The sequence below is a fragment of the Pelodiscus sinensis genome, chromosome 31 (genome assembly GCF_052426305.1).
Source record: "Pelodiscus sinensis isolate ZL-2025 chromosome 31, ASM5242630v1, whole genome shotgun sequence".
In the NCBI taxonomy this organism is placed as follows: Eukaryota; Metazoa; Chordata; order Testudines; family Trionychidae; genus Pelodiscus; species Pelodiscus sinensis.
This window is the reverse complement of record NC_143082.1, coordinates 14,658,691-14,679,319: the sequence shown is the minus strand read 5'-3', so window position 1 is coordinate 14,679,319 and position 20,629 is coordinate 14,658,691. Positions and strand designations below refer to the sequence as shown.

Here is a 20,629-nt window from a genome sequence, read left to right as displayed (position 1 = left end):
AAGGAGCCGGCAGACATGGGAGATGCACATGGGAGGAGACAGGTGCAGGGAGATGAGGGGGAGGGGACAGGTGGAAGGGAGGGGAGAGGAGACAGGTGCAGGGAGATGAGGGGGAGGGGGCAGGTGGAAGGGAGGGGAGAGGAGACAGGTGCAGGGAGATGAGGGGGAGGGGACAGGTGGAGGGGAGAGGGAGAAGGGGGCAGGTGGAGGGGAGAGGGAGAAGGGGGCAGGTGGAAGGGAGGGGAAGAGGACAGGTGGAAGGGAGGGGGAAGGGACAGGGGAAGGAGCCGGCAGACATGGGAGATGCACATGGGAGGAGACAGGTGGAGGGGAGGGCTGAAGAGGGAGGGGCAAGAAGGAGGAGACAGGTGGAGATTATTGGGGGGAAGATGAGGCTGCAAGGGGGAAAAGAGGGAGGGGGGAAGTGGAGGTTGCAGGGGGAGGGGATGTGGGGGTTGGGGTATAGGGCAGAGCATGGGGTGGAGGGGATACAGGTTGGGACACATGGGGGATAAAGGGGAAAGGTGAGCGGGGGAGGTGAGAGGTGGGAGCAGAAGGGCTGTGGGGGAGGGGGAGAAGATGTGGGGTGCAGGGGGAAGGAGGAGAGCACAAAGGCGCAGAGGCAGGAGAGGGGGCAAGTTGCAGGCGAGGGATAAGAAGGAGGAGGATGTGGAAGTGGCTAATGGAAATACAAGGAGGCAAATGAAGGAGGAAAGAGGGATGGAGAGGTGGGATAGGAAGGAGGGAGATTCCTGTTCTGGTTCCTAGATGGAGGAGAAAGGGAATATGTGGGGAGGGGACCCTAAAGCTTTTTGCTGGCGGGTGAGCTGAAGTGTTTTCCCTGCCTCCGATGGAGTCCGTGGAAATCCACCTGCCCACCCCAAACTCCCCTGCTGCTAACCCTTACCTGCCAGAGATGGAGTTAGGAAAAAATACAGCCACACAGCAACTCAATTTGTTTGCCTGTGGAATGCCAGATTGTCTAAAATGTCTTGGTGATATTACTTGGGGGAAAGGAGATCGGGGGATGCCTTCCCCTCCAAACTCCCCCCACCTTCATATTAGGTCCCCTACACCCTTGTTCCGAGTATACTCAGCGTATTTTTTTAGGAGCAAAGCTACTCATTTCCAGCACCATTCAGCTCAGAAGTTTGCTCGCCTAGTAGCACGGTCTCCTTCTTTCTTTAAGGCATAGCTTATTCACTGAAAAATGCACTCTTAGGATGACCAAAACGATTCAAGATTTCAGGTCAGGTGTGCAAATAATCCCCGATGAATAAAAAATGAGGTAAAAAAGAAAGTTGGTTATCAGGTTTTTAAATGACACGTGACGTTTTATTTCAAGGTCGTGTTCCATTTCGAAAGTGAGCTAGATCGGTGTGTCAAGGAAAATGGAAAGAGTTTAAAAATGCCAGAAAAAGGAACTCAACAAAACCAACAATGAAAAAAATAGCGTGGGCCAAACAAAATATCTTGCTCCACCCAAAGCAAATGGGGCTCTTTTTGGATCTGCTTGCTTGGTTGTTTACCTGTTTAGGTAAAAAAAAAAATCAATTTCAATGTGACCCAAAATATTCTATGTATTTATTTACATTTTTCAGTTGGGTCACCAAACCAAAAAAAAAAAAAAAAAGAACGCCTATTCACTCATCTCTAATTGTAACTTACATCCATATTCCCAATTATTCATTGAAGACCTGATCCATCATCTCTTAAAATTCATGGCAGTTGGATCAAACCCTGAGAAAAAAATAATGAAACATAGCTCCTTCGAATGCAGATATATGAAGCAGAGTCTATTTTGTGTACGCCACTTGGCAACACATTGTCTTTTTGGAGATGTGAATCATAGAATGGTAGCTTGGGAGTTTGAGTCATAATGCTACGGGAAAGAGACCTATGCTCATGAAATCAGGAGAAAAACCATAAATCCATGTGTACGAGCCAGGTGGCTTTTATAAATTTTTTTTAAGATGCACATTCTGTGCTTGGAAAGCCATAGAAATGTGGTGATGGAATCTTAAAATGTAGGACTAGAAGCGACCTCTAGTTCGGTCCCCTGCACTGAGGCAGGACTTAAATTTATGTAGGCCAGGGGTATCGAACTTGCAGCCACAGTTCCCAGCCAATGGGAGATGTGACACAGACCGGGTCATTGTTTCCTGCCACTCCCATTGGCCAGGAATGGTGAACCGGGGGCCCTAGGAGCTGCAGGGTTCGTGCCTACTTAATGACCAGGACAATTAGGGAGTTTTTCCTAATGTTCAACCTTAATCTCCTTTATTGCGATTTGAGACCGTGCCTTCTTCGAATGTCCTCAGTGTATAAGCACAATTGATAACCACGCCCTTGAAGACTGTTATCATTTCCCCTCAGTCTTCCAGACCAAACCAACCCATTTTTTGTCAATCTTCTCTTGTAGGTCATGTTTTCTAGCCCTTTAAGCATTTTTGTTGCTCTCCTCTATACTTTCTCCTTTTTGTCCACTCTTTTCCCGAAGTGCAGGGACCAGAATTGGACACAAGACTCCAGATGAGACATTTCAGGACTGAATATGGTGGAAGAGTTATATCTCGTCTCTTCCTTACAACACTCCTGGAGGGGGGATAGGATAGAAGTCTATACAATCATGACTTGTGTGGAAAAAGTGAATAAAGACGAGTTATTTACTCCTTCCCATCACCTAAGAACTAGGGGTCACCAAATGAAATGATTTGGTAGCAGGTTTAAAACAAACAGGAAGTACTTTTTTCCACACAATGCACAGTCAACCTGTGGAACTCCTTGCCAGAGGATATGGTGAAGGCCAAAACTATAACAGGGTTCAAAAAAGAGCTAGATAGATTCATGGAGGTTGGGTCCATCAATCGCTACTAGCCAGGATGGGCAGGAATGGTGTTCCTGGCCTCTGTTTGTCTGAGGCTGGAAATGGATGACAGGAAAAGGATCACTTGATGATTTCCTGTTCACTTCCTCTGGAGCACCTGGCATTGGCCATTGTGGGCTGACAGGACACTGAGCTGGATGGACCTTTGGTCTGACCCCATCTGGCCATTCTTATGTTCTTACCATCCTAGAATGATGGTTGCCTTTTTATGCAATTGTATTACGCTGCTAACTCTCATTTTATTTGTGATCCGCTATAACCTCCGATCCTTTTCTGCCATGCTGCTTCCTCTGCGATTCACAGGGACAGCTGAGTGAATTTCTCAGACCTGAAGAAGAGCGCTGAGTAATCTCAAAAGCTTGTCTCTCTCATCGACAGACGTTGGTTCAATAAAAGATATTACCTCCCCCACCTTGTCTCTCTGCATTCCTTCCTCGGCAGACATTTCCCGTTTTCAATTTGTGCACTTCATTATTTCCTTCCTAAATACAGGACTTCCCCTTTCTCCTTCTTGAATGGGCTCCGAGTTATTTCTGACCATTTCTCCAGTTGGCCAAGAGCATTTCGAAGGCTAACCCTGCCCCCCAAAGCACTGGCAACCTCTCCCAGCGTGGTATCATCCACAGACTTTTCGAGTGGTTTCTCTACGTCATTATCCAAAGCATTGATGGTGATCTTGAATGGAACCAGACCCATGATATGCCCTCCCCGCTTGCCAACGGGCAACTGCCCTGGGGCCCGGTAATTCAAAGAGGCCCAGGGCTGCAGCAGTGGTGGCCAAAGTCCTCGGCCCTTTAAATCAGCACTTGAGCCCCAGACGGCATCATGTCTGGCAGCGTTAAGGGCTGGCTGCCCCAGCCCCTCCCCTTCTGGCCAAGGCCCCGCCCCTTCCAGGAGCATGGAGTCACTCCTCACCTTGTCCAGGGACCTGGCAATTCTGTCCGCCCCCCCTGCTGCGAAACATTGAAAACTCTCTCCAAGTATGGCCCTGTAATGGCCAAAAGGACCATAGAGAAGCCCTCCAGGTGGCTAGAGGGTCTAGGAGGAAACCAGCCAATCAGGAGCCAGGAGGGACTACAAGAGGAGCTGCAGGACTAGCAGTAGCTCAGTTGCAGCCCAGACCTGGCAGGGAGAAGGTCAAGGGAGCTGGCTGGCAGGACCAGGGACAGCTCAGAGTGGGGAGCTCTTAGAACATTGTTGCCAGGCGGAGAAACCTACCGAATGGGGATGCAGATTGAGATACTGGACTGGACTCAGAGAGACACTCGACAGAGGGCACCGGGGTGGGCTCCAGGCAGAGGTGTACCCTGGAAGCGGTTGGTGCCTTCACACAAGGCTGTAGGTCTTGGCTGCAAGGCATTTAACATCGAGGTAGTGCAAGAACCCACACTTGGCCAAACGGGGGCGCTTGCAGGGGGTGAGTGCTGACCCCCTTAAAGGCTCCTTATAGCAAGTTTGTCAAGGCCACATTTCCCTAGTTTGTCTTAAGAGAAGGTCATGGGAGATTATATCAAACGCCTTATTAAAGCCAAGATGTATCACATCTACCGCTGCCTCCTTAACCCCAAGCTTCCTTACTTCTGCCCTCATCTAGTCTCACTTTCTGTCCATCACAGCCCTTAGAAATCCCCTTCTTATGCCAGATGGAACTTTGGGGCTTTCAAAAGTAGCTTTTAAAAACATTTGCCAAGAGCCAGGCTTCCACCTTATATGGCTTTAGCTGTAACTCTTCCAATGACACTGCTTTTTTTTTTTTTTAGTTATAAAACAGATTAAAAATGGATCTTGTCTGTGTACGGGCCAGGTTCGTATTCATTTGCTAATGAAATGGTGCGAGGAAACATTAATCTTCCCCGTGGCTTACCGGAAGCTGAAAATGGAATGTAACTCGGTAAATTAGTAATTAACAGACCCATTATGGATTTCCTATAAAGTGGCAGATGACCAGATAGGATTATATGATAAGTGGCGAGAAACTGATGTTGATTGCCCTTTTTGGACCCTGAAAGAATTCCTGGAACCAATCAAAGGCAGCAAGGCGGTCAAGGGGAGGAGCCAAGAGTGGAAGGGGCGGGGCCAAGGTTGGAAGGGACAAGGACAAGGGCAGTCAGTCCTTAGCGCTGCCCAGTCTTCACCGTGACCCCTCCTCTTAGAACTACAGAAGCGTTAGGAGGGATCACAGCTCTGCTATTATTCCTTCTGCATGGCTGCTGGCAGCAGCACTGCCTTCCGAGCTGGGCAACTGGAGAGCAGCAGCTGCTGGCCAGGAACCCAGCTCTGAAGGCAGTGCAGAAATAAGGGGGGTAATACTGTGACCCCCCCCAATAACCTTGTGATTCCCCTGCAACTGCCTTTTGGTCAGAACCCCCAATTGGAAAAACCCAGCTCTCCCCCGTGAAATCTGCAGAGTGTATGGTAAAAGCACTCCAAAGGCTAGATTTCATGGTCCGCGGTGCGTTTTGCATGGCTGTGAATTTGGTAGGGCCCGACATGTCTCAAAAACCACCAGCTGTTTGAGACCTACCTGATTGCAGGGCCAAACTGGCCAAGGATGGAGAAGATGCTGAAAGCTAATCTGGCTAGTAAATAGTTACATTATGGTCTGATCCAAGTGACCAGTGGCCATTTCAAGGCACATCTGGTGAACTGACAGGGATATAAACTGCCCTGGTTGAAAATTTTCCTTTGGAATTTTTTTACCAAGAGAAAAATTGCAGCGGGGTGGAGGGGAGGAGAGGAGGGGAGATCAAATGAAAAAAATTGCATAAAATGTCCGCTCACCTTGAAAATGTTTGACTTTTTGCTGAAATGCAGCTGAGCAAACAAATTTTCAGCCGAAATTTTTTTGTTGCTCATCGGAAAAGTGACAGAAAAAAAAACCAAATTGAGTTTCACTTTTCTAACGAAAAGCCGAAATTTTCCACTTTGCCATTTTCAAAACAATTTTTTTGACAGATATTTTCGGGGGGGGGGGGGGGGGGAATGTCAGATGATGAGCTGGAGAGAAATAACAAATATCAAGTATTTTATAACGGGAAAAAAAAGTGCCTGCCAATTGTAGGGCTAACTAAGCTAATCAAGTCAGCTGGATGTGTCCCAAACATAGCTTTTGATGGGACAATGCGGATGTTAAAGGCAGGGGAAACTGGCTTTGTAGTGCATTAACTAATTAATGTATTTATTCAAGCCCAGGGTGACTGTGTCGAATCTGCCGATGAATTCCAGTTCTGCCGTCTCTCTCTGTAATTGGCTGGTGAAATTCCTTTGGAGAAGAACAGCTGCTTTTAAATCCACGATCGAGCACCCAGGCAGGTTAAAATGTTCCCCTCCGGGTTTGCGTGTGTTACCATTTCCGATGTCTGATTTGCATCCATTTCTCCTTTGGCATAGAGACTGCAACGGGAATCTCACCTTCCCACAAACACCTGACAAGTGTTGCATCCACAACGCCATTCCCCGGTGGTCAGCCGATTACCGGTCAGCTCTCAGGCTTGTTTCTGTATTAACCCATGTGAGCCGCAGCATCCATAACACATCCAGCGGTAAGAGCAGTATCTTAGGGAGGGTATCGCACATTCTATGCATGGAACGTGCACGCACCAGCCAACACGGGCTTATTCAGAAGTGATACCCCGTCCATTTCAGTGAGTTCAACCCAGCCGAGTAGAGTGAGAAGCCACCTACACCCTCGGCAGTTAGACAAACACGCAACACTTATGGTTATTTAGGGAGCAAAGGGATTTTCATGCCCGTGAAAACCACTCGATGATTTTTTTTTTTAATTTTATGTCCCTGCCGACCATCTGCCGAGCCAGGGTGACTCACTGCTCCTTGCAGCATGACATTTAAAAAGGTAACAAAGCCCGAAGGAGTCGCGTTAGTTTTCACGGCGCGTGGCGGGGCCTGTGACTCAGGTAGGGAGCGAGCGTGCAACTAGTGACACATCTGAGCAGCACTGCCGACGGCAAGGCCGTGACGCGCACGCGCAATGTTCGGCATGCACCAAAGTGGCTTGTTGACGTGGCAACTCAGAAAGGAGACAAGGAGCCTGGGATACTACAGATGTTGTGCCACACCCCGCAAACCCATGCTGGCATGAACCCCTACTCAACACAATCCCTCCAAGCGCTCCTTGCTATTGTACGACAGGCCGCACGTCTATAAACCGGGGCGCTCTGGTCCGGCAACCTCCGTGGTCCAGGATCAGAGCATCCTGCCGCACTGCAAAGGGCATGGGGCCGGGAGGCTGGCCCAATGCAAGGGAGGAGACCAGCATGATGTAGGGGAGGGGGAACCCAGCATGCGGCTCAGCGAGGCTGCCTGTGGGAGCTGGTGGGGCAGCAGAGCAGGGGATGGAGCCGACAGCAGGGGATGGAGCTGACAGCAGGGGGCAGGCAGAAATTACCTCTCTTGGTATGGCAAAATTCCTCTTCTGGATGCTAAGGTGCCAGATCCGGGATGTCTAACCGGTATAACTTCATATACAAGAGACTGTCACTCAGCAACACACTGAAGATGAATTTCGTTCCTGGGGAAAATCCATCTGTGCTTTATTTTTAATCAAATGTACAACGCTGACTTCTAAAACAGAAAAGATCCAGCCTTTTCCTCCTGGCAGATTCTCCGCTTCCCCCATGCCCACTAGAACGTCCTACCAGACCAATTTACTGCCACTCCCCCCGAGCTGGTTTTCTGACACTGCTGCCAGGAACACAACCCTGTGTGAATCTTCCCCTCGAGGCCGTGCAGCACAGGACCACAAAGGAGCATAATTACAATGTCGTCCTCTCATTGTTGTCCAGAGTAGCCTAGCAGCACGGATGGGGGAGGAGATTGAAGCCATTTCTGCTGGGTGTGGGTCTGAAGCAAACAGGGAAGGAAGAAATAAGAAGACTTTTGTCCAAACCAGCAATGGGCAACCGAGGCCCGTGAGGGGTTATGCCAGGGGGCAGAAAACCATTCTGGGTAAGTGGGGTTACAAGCATATAACCTGGGTAAGCGGGGTTACAAGCATGTGACGTTACCACTCCTATTTGATACGGGCCGTGCGAAGCTCGTGATAGTCTCCTTGCGTTGCCTGGCAAAAATCACGGGTCTGTGTATTCAGAGTCCCCTTGGAGTTCAAAATTCCCACTGTGGCCAAGTGAGCTGTCTTCTACCGCCCATTCTGGCGTCCAGGATGTCTAGAAAACGATTGAAGGGGAAGAGATAAGACTGGTTTAACCCAAAGAAAGCATTAAGAAAGGATTAAAGAATAAGACAGAGAATTCCCTGTTCTGTTCACACCCTCTGGGGGCATCTGGCATTGATGCCAGACAGGATGCTGTGCTGCAGGGACCTTTGGTCCAACCTAGTCTCACCGTTCTGATGTTATATTCTTATGTTAAAACAGGTGCACGGCAGACCCAGGCAGGAGGAGGAGCTAGCAATACAGCTATCCTTAAGACAGAGCAGCCATGCCGAGCCCTGGAGCAGACAGAAAGCAGAAGGTGCAAAGAGAGTTGAAAGCCAACGTTGGCCCATCCTCATCCCCATCCCCTAAGATCCAGTGAGTCTGATTTGTCCTGGTTAGCAGCTCCTCTGTTTCCCACTTTAATTCCTTCAGGAATCCCTTCCCCCTCCCCCGGACGGTCCCTCCTGCCCTTACTCTTGATGGCACTTGAGCGTGTCTGTCTCTGTCAAAGCCGCGCTGTGATAAAAGGGCTTTTGTAGAAGGTCAATTGGAAAGCTTCTGTAATTTCCTTTGCGCCGCTTGATTATGAAGTGCCGATAAGGCACATTTAGGTTTTACAGGACATGTGGCGCGTCCATTTTTCCCCCTTTTTAAAATAAAATAACAGATTCCAGGCTGGCTATCTGTAGCTGCCACTGTTCACAGTTCCGTCATCAGAATGTCATTATAACAAGGTCCCATTTTTTGGCAAAGTGAAGGAAACGATGCAAAAACGTGCTTGTATTACAATAAACGTCTCCCCGTTCCCCACGACATCACCTTGTTTAGTTCATCTATTTGTTTGTCTTGTCACTATTACTGATTCGTACTTCCGTAGCACCTATGAGCAGTGTCCCCTCTAATCTTTTTCCATCCATGTGTGGAATAATTTTATTATGTGCCCCAAGACATGGGTGAATGTGCACCACCAGTAGAAACAAAACTTAGCTGTGAGTGCTCTGCTAATCAGCTGGGTGGCATGCGAATCTCTCGGGAAGGGCACAAATGCATAACTTATAGGGAATTCTGCCTACAAGCCCTACTCCTGGGTCCCTTTGCACTAGCAGCTGTCCAAATCATAGAATCATAGAACCATAGAGCTGGAAGAGACCTTAGAAGGTCATCAAGTCCAGCCCCCTGCCCTAGGCAGGACCAATCCCAATTAAATCAACCCAGCCAGGGCTTTGTCAAGCTGGGACTTAAACACCTGTAGGGATGGAGACTCCACTCCTCCCTAGGGAACCCATTCCAGTGCTTCACCCCCCTCCTAGGGAGATAGTTTTTCCTAATATCCATCCTGGACCTCTCCCACCGCAACTTGAGCCCATTGCTCCTTGTTCTGCCATCTGCCACGACTGTGAACAGCCTCTCTCCAGCCTCTTTGGAACCTCCCTTCAGGAAGTTGCAGGCTGCTCTCAAATCCCCCCTCACTCTTCTCTTCTGCAGACTAAACAGACCCAAATCCCTCAGCCTCTCCTTGTAGGTTATATGCTCCAGCCTCCTGATCACTTTGCTTGCCCTCCGCTGGACCCTCTCCAATGCGTCCACATCCTTCCTGTAATTGGGGGCCCAGAACTGGACACAGTACGCCAGCTGTGGCCTCACCAGAGCCGAGTAAAGAGGAATAATCACATCTCTAGATCTGCTGGCAATGCTCCTCTTAAGGCAACCTAATATGCCCTTAGCTTTCTTGGCTACAAGGGCGCCCTGTTGACTCATGTCCAGCTTCTCATCCACTGTCTCCCCAGGTCCTTTTCTGCAGAACTGCTACTTAGCCAGTTGGTCCCCAGCCTGTCACAATACTTGGGATTCTTCCGTCCCAAGGGCAGGACTCTGCACTTCTCCTTGTTGAACCTCATCCGATTTTTTGTGGCCCAATCCTCCAATTTGTCTAAGTCACTCTGGACTCTATCCCTGCCCTCCGGCGTATCTACCTCTCCTCCTAGCTTGGTGTCATCTGCCACCTTGCTGCGGGTGCAATCCATCCCCTCACCCAGATCATTAATATCGAACAAGACAATGGACCCTGCCCTCAAAAAGCGTGCAGTCTGAAGAGACCTACCAATTGACGGAGAGGGGAAGAAAGAAGCAATCATAAAGATTGGGTACCATTGCCAATCTGCTGTTTTGTGGAACCCCTCATCAGCTAATTGGAGTCAGGGAGGGACTGGGGGGGAAGAAGAGCAGCAAGCAAACATGGGCCTCATGAGGGGGTGGAGCAAAGGCAGGAAGAGCCAGAACAAGGGCAGGGTCTCGGGGGACAAGGGGGGGGGACAGAGTAAGAGCAGAAAGAGGCGGGGCTTTGGGGGAAAGGGTGGAGTGGGGGGCGGAGCCTCAGGGCAGAGCCGGGTTGGAGTAGGCAAACTAAAAGTGAGAGCCTATTTTCATTAGAATTGGGCCAAAAATGTCTGGGGAAATGCTCGTGTATGGCCAACCCTGTAATCTCTTGGAGAAAGAGGGTGGTCTCTTGGGTAGGGGGGTCTAGACCAGGACTTGACAGATCTGGATTTAAGGCTTTGTGCTCCAGACTTTGGGGTATGTCATTGGCCTTTTCTGACCCCTCTGTAAAATGGAACTAATCATCATTCCCTCTTTCGCAGGGCGGTTGGGGGCGGGTAGCGATGCTGAAAGTTATTAGGTGCTCCAAGACCAATAAAACAAAGGGCCGTCTTTTTGTTCCGTGTTTGTACAGCACCTAGCGCAATCAGGTTGGGGCCAGAGCTATCTATCTGTGTATTTTAGGGGTTTGTGCGTCCGTCTGCCCATCTGTGAGTCCGTTGGTTCAAGAACTCCTCCGAAACGGTAAGAGCCAGGATCACCGATTTCAGGAGGCAGCTTCCTCTTGTCCTAACTTAACGCCAGGTCAGGGCTGGGTTGGGCCAGGAAAACGGGATGTGCCTGGACTCCGATTGTTTTCCAGATCACAGAAGGGGAGGGGGGCTGAAAGAAGAGCCAGCTATGCTCGTCAGTGGCCACAGGGGGCAGCGAGCGCAGGGGACGGTTATACTGCAGCATGGCCACGGAACGGGGGGCGTGGCCTCACCAAGACGACAGTGGCCCGCTGGGGCCAGCGCTCTCCATATTGCCGGCCGCCAGCCACAGGTAAGTGTCTCCCCTGCCACCCACCCCCGCCCCGGGAGCACCGCTAGGCCAGCCAGAGCAGCCTCGTCGTCCCACCAAGAAACTGCCGGGGGCCCCCCCCCCCCCCACACTCTCTGAGAATCTGCCGGGGCCAGGGCCGGGCTGCACAGCCCCACCCCCCACTCAGCCCCCTGAGGGCCTGCTGGGCCGGGCCACAGCCCCCCCCCCCCCCCCGAAGAGCCGGGGGTGGCAGCTGCAGCACTGTCAGGCATCCCTAGTGAGCTTTCCCCGCCCCCGGCCCTGAGCCCCCCACCCATGCCCCGACTCCTGCACCCCCTTCCCTGAGCACCCCCCACACCTCCACCTCCTGCCCTGACTCCTGCACCCCCTTCCCTGAGCACCCCCCACACCCCACCTCCTGCCCTGACTCCTGCACCCCCTTCCCTGAGCACCCCCCACACCCCACCTCCTGCCCTGACTCCTGCACCCCCTTCCCTGAGCACCCCCCACACCCCACCTCCTGCCCTGACTCCTGCACCCCCTTCCCTGAGCACCCCCCACACCCCACCTCCTGCCCTGACCCCCTCCTGCACCCCACCTCCTGCCCTGACTCCTGCACCCCCCCCGCACCCCCCACCCCCACCTCCTGCCCTGACTCCTGCACCCCCTTCCCTGAGCACCCCCACACCCCACCTCCTGCCCTGACTCCTGCACCCCCACTCCCTGCCCTGAGCCCCCTCCCATGCCCTGACTCCTACCCCCCATCCTCTTCCCTGAACATCCCCCCCACACCCAACCCCCTGCCCTGACTCCTGCACCCCCCCCCCCCCCACCGCCATCCCCCTGCCTTGAAGGGCCCGAGCGATGCCGGGGACGTCTTCTAGCAATCACATGACTAACCAATAGGGCTGCGTAACCCGCGGCTGTACCTGTGTGGGGCCGCGTATTTCTATAGGCGCTTGGCTCCATGCCACACGACGGGAAGCCCTTTCCACCTGCAACTCTTGGGGGGCTCTGTAAAGATCCAGGAAGCTGGGGAAGGCACCGAGCTCCTCCGGATGCAGGGTCCCATGCTCCAGAGGTCTGCGAGGGGCTGTGGATTTTCCCTGGGCCGCGTTCCAGGCGGGAAACGTCATGTCCGTTCCCAGTGGCGGGTCACCCTCCGGGATCCTGCCCGCAGGAGGGGTGTGGCGAGGCCGGCTCAAAAACACCGTTGCCGCATCAGCCCTGGGTGGGTACGTGATGTCCACCTGGGAAAACGAGTCTTGCAGCTGGCCCCAAAAAGCGCCGGTGTTGGGCCATGGAGGCATCGTTGGGTTGGGAAGGCCGGAGCCATCAGCCTTTGGTACTTGCTGTTTGAGGACGCTCCTCTCTGGTTGCTCCAACCCGCCGGCATCTGTGCACTGGATTGGCATCGAAATGGGCATGGCTTTAAAAGAAAACAAAGAGGCCACTCATCCAGGGGGCTGAAAGGACCTTATTGTCTTTGTTTGCACTCCCGCCCCATCAACCCACTGTATCATTCTCCTATTGTGAATCATTGCCCTCTCCGACAAACACCGGTAACTAGGCATTGATTCTACAGCAGCAACGGAAGTTTTTCTTCATGCAGCACGCAGTTAACCTGTGGAACTCCTTGCCAGAGGATGTTGTGAAGACCAGGACTTTAACAGGGTTCAAAAAATGAGCTAGATAAGTTCATGGAGGTTAGGTCCATCAACGGCTTTTAGCCAGGATGGGTAGGAATGGTCAGCCTCTGTTAGAAGCTGGGAATGGGGAACAGGGGATGGATCACTGGATCGCTTGATGCTTCCCTGTTCTGTTCACTCCCTCCGGGGCACCTGGCATTGGCCCCTGTCGGCAGATGGGACGTTGGGCTAGATGGATCTTTGATCTGACTCACTGTGGCCGTTCTTATGCACCCTCATGTCAACGGACTGCGCATGAGGAAGAAGCTAATGCAATTCCAGCTGCCTTTCCTCGCCTTGCGTCACCTATGGAACGACGGTAAGACTCCACACCAAAGCACGAATGCAAATCAGTGGAGAGTAGATTACAACCTGGAAGAGCCGGTGCAGAATGATCTGCGCATGTACAGAGCGCAGAACTGCGCGAAACCGCGCAGCTGGCGAGCAGGGCTCGCCGCCGCTTGGCAAGCCCTGCTAATGAGGGACTCATTAGCATAAATCATGATCTCATTTGCATATTTCCGGTTTTGCGCTGGGGGGGGGTTGCGCAAAAACAAGCAGTGTGGACGTTTCATTTTTGCTCAGAAACCCCCTTTTTGTGCAAAATCTTTATGCCGCGAAAAAGGAGGTACACTGATCCCGCGTAAAAAGGAAACGTTCACACAGCTTGTTTTTTGCGCAAAAAACCCCAGCGCAAAAACGGATCGGCAGAAAATATGTAAATGAGATCCCAACTTATGCTAATGAGTTCCTCATTAGCATATTTTCTGCCACAAACACTCATAGTGTAGATGTTGTCTAAGTGCCCCCAAATGGGACAGTGAACCTTATTAGGGGCATGTCTACACTGCTTCTCTTTTGTGGAAGAGGCAACGCAAATGGAGTGCTCATTAGCAATTTCTCGCGCTTCATTTGCATATTCTCTTCCAATGCTTTTTGCAGAAGAGGTTTTTGCACAAAAAAATGCTGTGTAGATGGGTCCGTTTTGCGCCAAAAAAAACCCTTTTGCGCAAGAACCTGTAAACCTCATTTTTTGAGGAATAAGGGTTCTTGCACAAAAGGATTTTTTTGCACAAAACAGCCCTGTCTACACTGAGTTTTTCTGCGCAAAAACCTCTTCGCAAAAAGGATCAGAAGAAAATATGCAAATGAGAACATGATATATGCTAATAAGTGACATTTCCTCTTCCACAAGAGGGAACCAGTGTAGACATAGCCTAGGTGTGTGGCAAAATACAGGACTATGTAGCACTTTAAAGACTAATAAGATGGTTTATTAGATGATATGGCTGTGACTATTTTCTTCCACTATTTGATCTGAGGAAGTGGGTCTGGCCCATGAAAACTCATCATCTAATAAACCATCTTGTTAGTCTTTAAAGTGCTACATAGTCTGGTGTAGCTGACGCAAAATACAGGACTAACACGGCTACATTTCTATTACTATTCTAGGTGTGTGGGTTACACCAGCTGCATGCAGACTCCCCTTAAAAGGCAGGTGCCTTCAGGTTAGATTTAGCATTACGCCTGGCCAGAAATCGTCGCCGGCTGAAACCGAAGCACGGAGCAAGCAGCGTTCCTTACCAGGGACGGGCTCCTGCGTCGCCACCAACTCCTGTAAAAGCTCGGCCTGCTTTGCACATAAGTCCTGCAGCCGCGTGAATTCCTGGCAAAGCTGGAAAAAGGCTTCATCCATTCCTCCAGCACCTGGCTCAGGGAAAACAGAGTCGGATTAGACCTGAAACTGCTGAGGAAGAACCGGAGGCCGGTTGTCACTGGCATGCAGTGTATTTTTGGAGCCGCTGCGGAAATGGATACAATTGGGTTTTTATTTGAATTGCGACAGACGTCGCGCACTGTGTAAGCCAGTGGTACCCCACCAGTGGCCACTGACCCCTGGTGGTCCATGATGGTACTGTAAGGATTCCGCTGAAAGTTTAAAAGTAAGGACCAGGTCCACCGCCAGATTGGGAATTTCCTACAGGTGACTCTTGCCCGGGACTTGCAATTTGTGACCATTTGTCCTCTCGCTCCCTTACGCACCCCCCTCCCCATCCCCATCCCGCAGTAGGCCCGATCCTGACTTTTCTTTTCCTTTTCTTTTCTTCTCCCCCAGGGCTCCGTGCGTGGCCAAGGGCAATATACCGGGGCAGGAGCTGCCTTTGGTCACGAGAGCCCCCTTGCCATATCCTCCCTGGATGGGCAGGGGACAGAGGGGGCGGGAGCTGAAGAAGTACGAACCAAGGTCCGTAGGCTGGAAAAGGTTGGGAGCCGTTGGCATGAACACACAATAAGAAGCAGTTTCTTCAACAATACACTTGTAACCCACCAGGAAAGGGGAAGCAAGTTGCCCAAAATAGGATCCTAGTAGTTGTGGGACGACACACAGGGGTCTTCTGACGCTTAGCGCAGCTGTCTAGCCACTAGGCCATACTGCCACTTTGCAATAAAAAGAGGGAAGTTTGGAACTACCCTTACAAAAGGCTAAACTTGGCAGGCCTGGGGTTCCTCATGGATTTGAAGAGGGAATGCAATGAAATCATCATTCGGATAGGTTTAGGGCTGCTTCCTAAATCACTTTTGCATCACTCATGAAACCTTCCCATCCACCTGTGAGCATCCTGAATTTTACCCCCCACTCCCCAAATGAAATTAATGGGTAGCAGGTTTAAAACTAATAAGCGAAAGTTCTTCACACAGAGCATAGTCAACCTGTGGAACTCCTTGCCAGAGTGAAGGCTAGAACTATAACAGAGTTTAAAGAGAAGCTAGATAAATTCATGGAGGTTAGGTCCATAAAAGGCTATTAGCCAGGGGATAGAAATGGTGTCCCTGGCCTCTGTTTGTCAGAGGCTGGAGATGGATGGCATGAGACAAATTGCTTGATCATTGTCTTCGGTCCACCCCCTTCGGGGCACCTGGCACTGGCCACTGTGGGCAGACAGGCTACTGGGCTAGATGGACCTTTGGTCTGACCCAGTACGGCTGTTCTTATGTTCTTATGTATTCCCATGGGGGGGCCGTGCAGTGGCAAAGGGAGACAGACGGCAAAAGGGAAGATTGTTATATGGGAGCGAGGCGCATGGGTTGTTCTTTTTTAAAATTCAGCTGCCCGTTGCGCCTTTTGAAAATCTCCCCCTAACATACGGTGTGAGGGGAAATCTAGTTCAGGACCCCCACGTGACGCCATAACAAAACAGTTTTGCCACTAAGAAAAATATCCTTGTATTGTATCTAGCACCATCCTCCTGGTTTAACCGCCGAGTTGACATTGCTGTTTCCACCAATTATTAGGTGGGGGAAGGAAGGAAATAAAACCATGCTCACAGCCACCTACCACGTAAATTCTTGTTTGAAGGACTCATGCATCCCTATTAGCATAACTATGCAAATCAGCTTTGCTGCTTGTCTTAATTTCCCATTTTTTTCCTGCAGCTCTGCACTGAAAGTTTAAACTCTAGTTCCCTAATTAGGGGCTCAGTTAATCCATCTGATGACACACAGAAGTTGGAAGAGGTTCCAGAAGACTGGAAAAGGGAAAATAGGGTACATTTACACTGCGGCACTATTTCAGGATACTTCTGTTATCCCGAAAGAGCTATGCCGTGTCTTTTAAACAAGCCCGCTATTTCAAAATAGCTCACTATTCCAAAGTCCAATGTTAATAACTACTTTGAGAACAGTTATCCAGCCAGTTATGCACCCACCTCATAGTAGCCCCATCTAAGTTGTATTTGCCTAATTTATTGATAAGAAGATTATGCGAGACCCATATCAAATGCCTTACTAAAGTCTAGGTATACCACACCCACCGCTTCGCCCTTATCCACAAGACTCATTATCCTATCAAAGAAAGCTATCAGACTGGTTTGACATGATCTGTTCTTTACAAATCCATGCTGGCTGTTCCCTATCACCTTATTATCTTCCAGGGGTTTGCAGATGAATTCCTTCATTACTTGCTCCATTATCTTTCCTGGCACAGAAGTTAAACTGTCTGGTCTGTAGTTTCCCAGGTTGTTCTTATTTCCCTTTTTATAGAAGAGCACTAGATTTGCCCTCTTCCAGACTTCTGGAATCTCTCCTGACTTCCATGATTTTTCAAAGATGACAGCTAAAGGCTCAGATACAGGCAGTCCCCGGGTTACATGGATCCGACTTACATCGGATCCCTACTTACAAACGGGGTGAGGCAACCCCGCACTAGCTGCTTCCCCCCAGCAGACCAGGGAGACGTGAAGCTAGCGCCCCCCCCCCCCCCCGCCCCAGCAGACCAGGGAGACGCGGAGCGGCTTTTCTTAGCAGACACCTCAGCTTGAGAATAAAGGACTGCGGGAAGTGAGGGGTGAGAGAATAAAACTGAGCTCTGGAGAAATGTTTGGCTAGAGTTTCCCCTACAATATATACCAGTTCCGACTTACATACAAATTCAACTTAAGAACAAACCTACAGTCCCTATCTTGTACGTAACCCGGGGACTGCCTGTACCTCCTCTGTCAGCTCCTTGAGTATTCTAGGATGCATTTCATCAGCCATTTCAACAAGTTCATCAAACTCATAAAGTTTGTAGCTGATACAAACCTCCAGACTCCTGCTCTGAGCCCTCTCCCCCTCCCCCCAACCCTGCAGGACTCAAGCAACGAGTCTTCTAGTAAAATACATAACAAAATACTTCAGTGGACACTGCACTGCACCACAGAAGCAGAAACCCATCTCAGATGTACCGTGCGACAAAGCAGACACTGTAGGAACCCCGTGGGAAGCAAACACCAGGAATGTGTTACAGATCCCTAATCCATATTTCATACAATAATATGCCAGTGAATTATTTAAAAAGTGTTAATTAAAAAGGGGGCTAATTACTGATTCTGCCTTCATTACACTGGTTTCACTCAAGAAAAACTTTAATCGTTTTTTGCTATTTAATATCCAACGGTAACTGTAATAAAACTGGGATAATTGTGTAGCTAGGAATTTTAATCTGAGATGCAACTTGCTGGCTACTCACAGTATAAAATCATGCACAGGTTGTACCTCTCCAAACCAGGAGTCTCTGATCCGGCAACAGATGTTCCTGCCAGGTGGGTAGGGTGCCGGCAGGGGCTGGCGGTAGAGGGGCTGCAAGTGTAACCCACACACCTAGGGTGTGTCTAAACTACATGGCTCCGTCGACGGAGCCATGTAGATTAGGCTGATCGGCAGAGGGAAATGAAGCCGCGATTTAAATAATCGCGGCTTCATTTAAATTTAAATGGCTGCCGCGCTGAGCCGACAAACAGCTGATCAGCTGTTTGTCGGCTCAGCGCGCTAGTCTGGACACTCCCACGCCGACCTGAAAGCCCTTTATTGACCTCCCCGTTATGCCTCGTAGGATGAGGTTTACCGGAGAGGTCGATAAAGGGCTTTCATGTTGACAGGGGAGCGTCCAGACTGCCCCGATCTGCCGACAAACAGCTGATCGGCAGAGCACGGCAGCCATTTAAATTTAAATGAAGCCGCGATTATTTAAATCGCGGCTTCATTTCCCTTTGCCGAATAAACAAACCCTAGTGTGGTTACTGAGCAATGCAAGTGGTCCCTAGCCCACAGCAACAGTTAAGATCAAGAGACCTCTACAGGACAGGCTGGGAATCAAGTGGCTTTTAGCTCAGCGGGTAGAGGCTCTTATACTCCGCTCCCAAGATCCCAGGTTCAAATCCACCTAGTGGCGGTTACACAAGCACTGGTGGCAGGTTGTGGGGGGAGGGGAACCAGTGACTGGAGACCTCTCCTGCCTTGGCAAAATCCCTCATTCCTGACTAGTCCGGTCCTGAGCGAGCTGGACTGGGGATGTCCAACCATTAGTGATCTCCAGCGAGCAAACAGCGTGCCCGTTTGGCTGACCGCTTCTGCTTCAACTGTGGCCTCAGCTCCTGCAGGCGAAGGAGGAGGCTGGTCCAATCTGACTTCTTAGGCATCAGTCGCACGGCTCTGGTACAAGTCAGGGAAGCGGACAGACAGCCCTGCCTCTTCCACCTATCCCTTGGTAGATGCGCCAGATGACGACGGGACACAATCAGCTATGCTGCTAATAACAGTGAGGGGGGGCCGGTGTGCCCCCCCCCACACTTGGCAGAGTTAGAAGATAGTTATAGACTGCAGCATCCGCACCGACTGCCTGGTTCTCTCTTCCTTGCACAAAGCCTTCCCCTTATACCAGGGCGGGCCGGATGCGGCCTGCCAAGCCTTCCCTTCAGCCCGCCCCACTGGGACCCTCAGCCACGGGGCGGCCCCACGCTGCTGGTTGTTCCACGAGGTGCTCTGTGCCACACGCCAGGTGTGGGGAGGTGGCTTTGCATACTGCCCCCGCCTCCAGCACAATCTCTCCGCTCCTATTGGCCGGGAAGCTGACAGGCAGGGAGCCTGCCTGAGGGTCCCGCTGGTCGACTGGCCGGGAGTCACCTAGGTAACCGCCTCCTGGCCAGAGTCTGCACCTGGCAGCCCAACCCCTCCCAAATCCCAACTCCCTGCCTCGGGACTCCACCCAACCCCTCTGCACCCCCCTACCCCAGGTCACAACCCCCTCCCAGGAACCCCTCCCCCAGAATCCTCTCCTGCACCCAGACCCCCTCCCCCAATCCCCTGGCCCAGGTCACAACCCCCTCCCAGGAACCCCACCCCCAGAATCCTCTCCTGCACCCAGACCCCCTCCCCCAATCCTGCACCCCAATCCCCTGGCCCAGGTCACAACCCCCTCCCAGGTACCCCACCCCCAGAATCCTCTCCTGCACCCAGACCCCCTCCCCCATTCCTGCACCCCAATCCCCTGGCCCAGGTCACAACCCCCTCCTTCACCCAAACTCCCTCCCACACCCCACACCTCCTCCTGCACCCCAGTCCTGTATTCCTAGCTCCCCTCAGCCCCCAACCTCCGTCCCAGACCCTGCACCCGCCCCATAAAAAAGTGCGGCCCTTGACCACTTTCCACAATCTCGGCGTCTCTCCCTTCTCCCCAACTTAGACAGTCAATTCAGGGGTGTTGATCCCTGGAGACAAAGGGCCGGACTTCCAGAAAGAACATACCTGGTCTCCTCCTTTCCTGGGCCTCTGTGCAGTTGTGGGGCATTTGGGCCTGCGAGTTTCAGTGGACACAGAAATTCAGAGGGAGAACTTCGGGGCCAGGGAATTTCCCCTCCGTCGTGACGCTCAGCGTGCAGCCTCCGCCCAGCGCCGGAACAGGAAACAGAGTCGCTGTGAATTAAAGGGGCAGTTCTGCACAGAGCCAGGGTTTCAAAGTAGGTTCTGCCATCAGCTTGGAGCCCTTGAAGGAAGGCGGCAGGGCCGGCGTGGTTTTTGCAGGATCTAGTTCAAACGGGGCCTAGTTCCACTGGTACCTGCGGCAGCCTCCTTCTCTTTTCCCACTGGCCGGGAGCTCCCTTGGGGGGGGCGCCACTGCCATGCGCAGCCAGCAGCGTCGGGAGGTACCTCAGGACATACCACCCATGCAGGCAGGGCCCGAAATAAAGCGCAAGGCCCTGTGTGGAGGACTGCAGACGCCTCACACCGGTCCTGCGGAGGGGGGCTGGCAGTAGAGTGAGTGTAGCCCAGTCTTGGGACTAGCCCAGCTCTTCTGAGCCCCAGGTGTCTGGCTCTGCCACTGATCCGCTGCATGACCTCTGGCAAGTCACTTCATCTCTCTCTGCCTTTGTGTCGGCGGTCTCATCGGTTTGTTGTCTGGAGTCCTTATGGGCCTCCAGGATCTGGGCCAGGACTGCAGCCACA

General features: G+C 51.5%; 1 protein-coding gene across 2 annotated transcripts; it reads right to left on the bottom strand.

Annotated features, from left to right (window-relative positions):
• Positions 1-690: 690 nt before the first annotated feature.
• LOC106731991 (uncharacterized) lies at positions 691-20,123 on the bottom strand. 2 transcript variants are annotated; one of them, XM_025184454.3, is made up of 4 exons: positions 19,931-20,123; positions 14,453-14,579; positions 12,110-12,609; positions 691-8,070 (listed from the first exon to the last, which is right to left on the bottom strand). In XM_025184454.3, exons 2-4 carry the CDS (start codon positions 14,562-14,564, stop codon positions 7,975-7,977), a joined length of 708 nt encoding a protein of 235 aa, XP_025040239.3. In that variant the 5' UTR covers positions 14,565-14,579; positions 19,931-20,123; the 3' UTR covers positions 691-7,974. The 2 variants fall into 2 exon arrangements, with proteins under 2 accessions (XP_025040239.3, XP_025040238.3); XM_025184453.3 differs by having other exon boundaries at positions 14,453-14,575; positions 19,931-20,117.
• Positions 20,124-20,629: the final 506 nt, after the last annotated feature.

Coding starts and splice junctions, on each gene's coding strand:
- LOC106731991 (XM_025184453.3), bottom strand. CDS start 19,973: ATGCCCCACAACTGCACAGAGGCCCAGGAAAGGAGGAGACCAG. Junction 14,576..19,930: donor CCAGGAAAGGAGGAGACCAG/GTATGTTCTTTC, acceptor TCCCTGAGCCAG/GTGCTGGAGGAATGGATGAA. Junction 12,610..14,452: donor GACGCAGGAGCCCGTCCCTG/GTAAGGAACGCT, acceptor TTTCTTTTAAAG/CCATGCCCATTTCGATGCCA.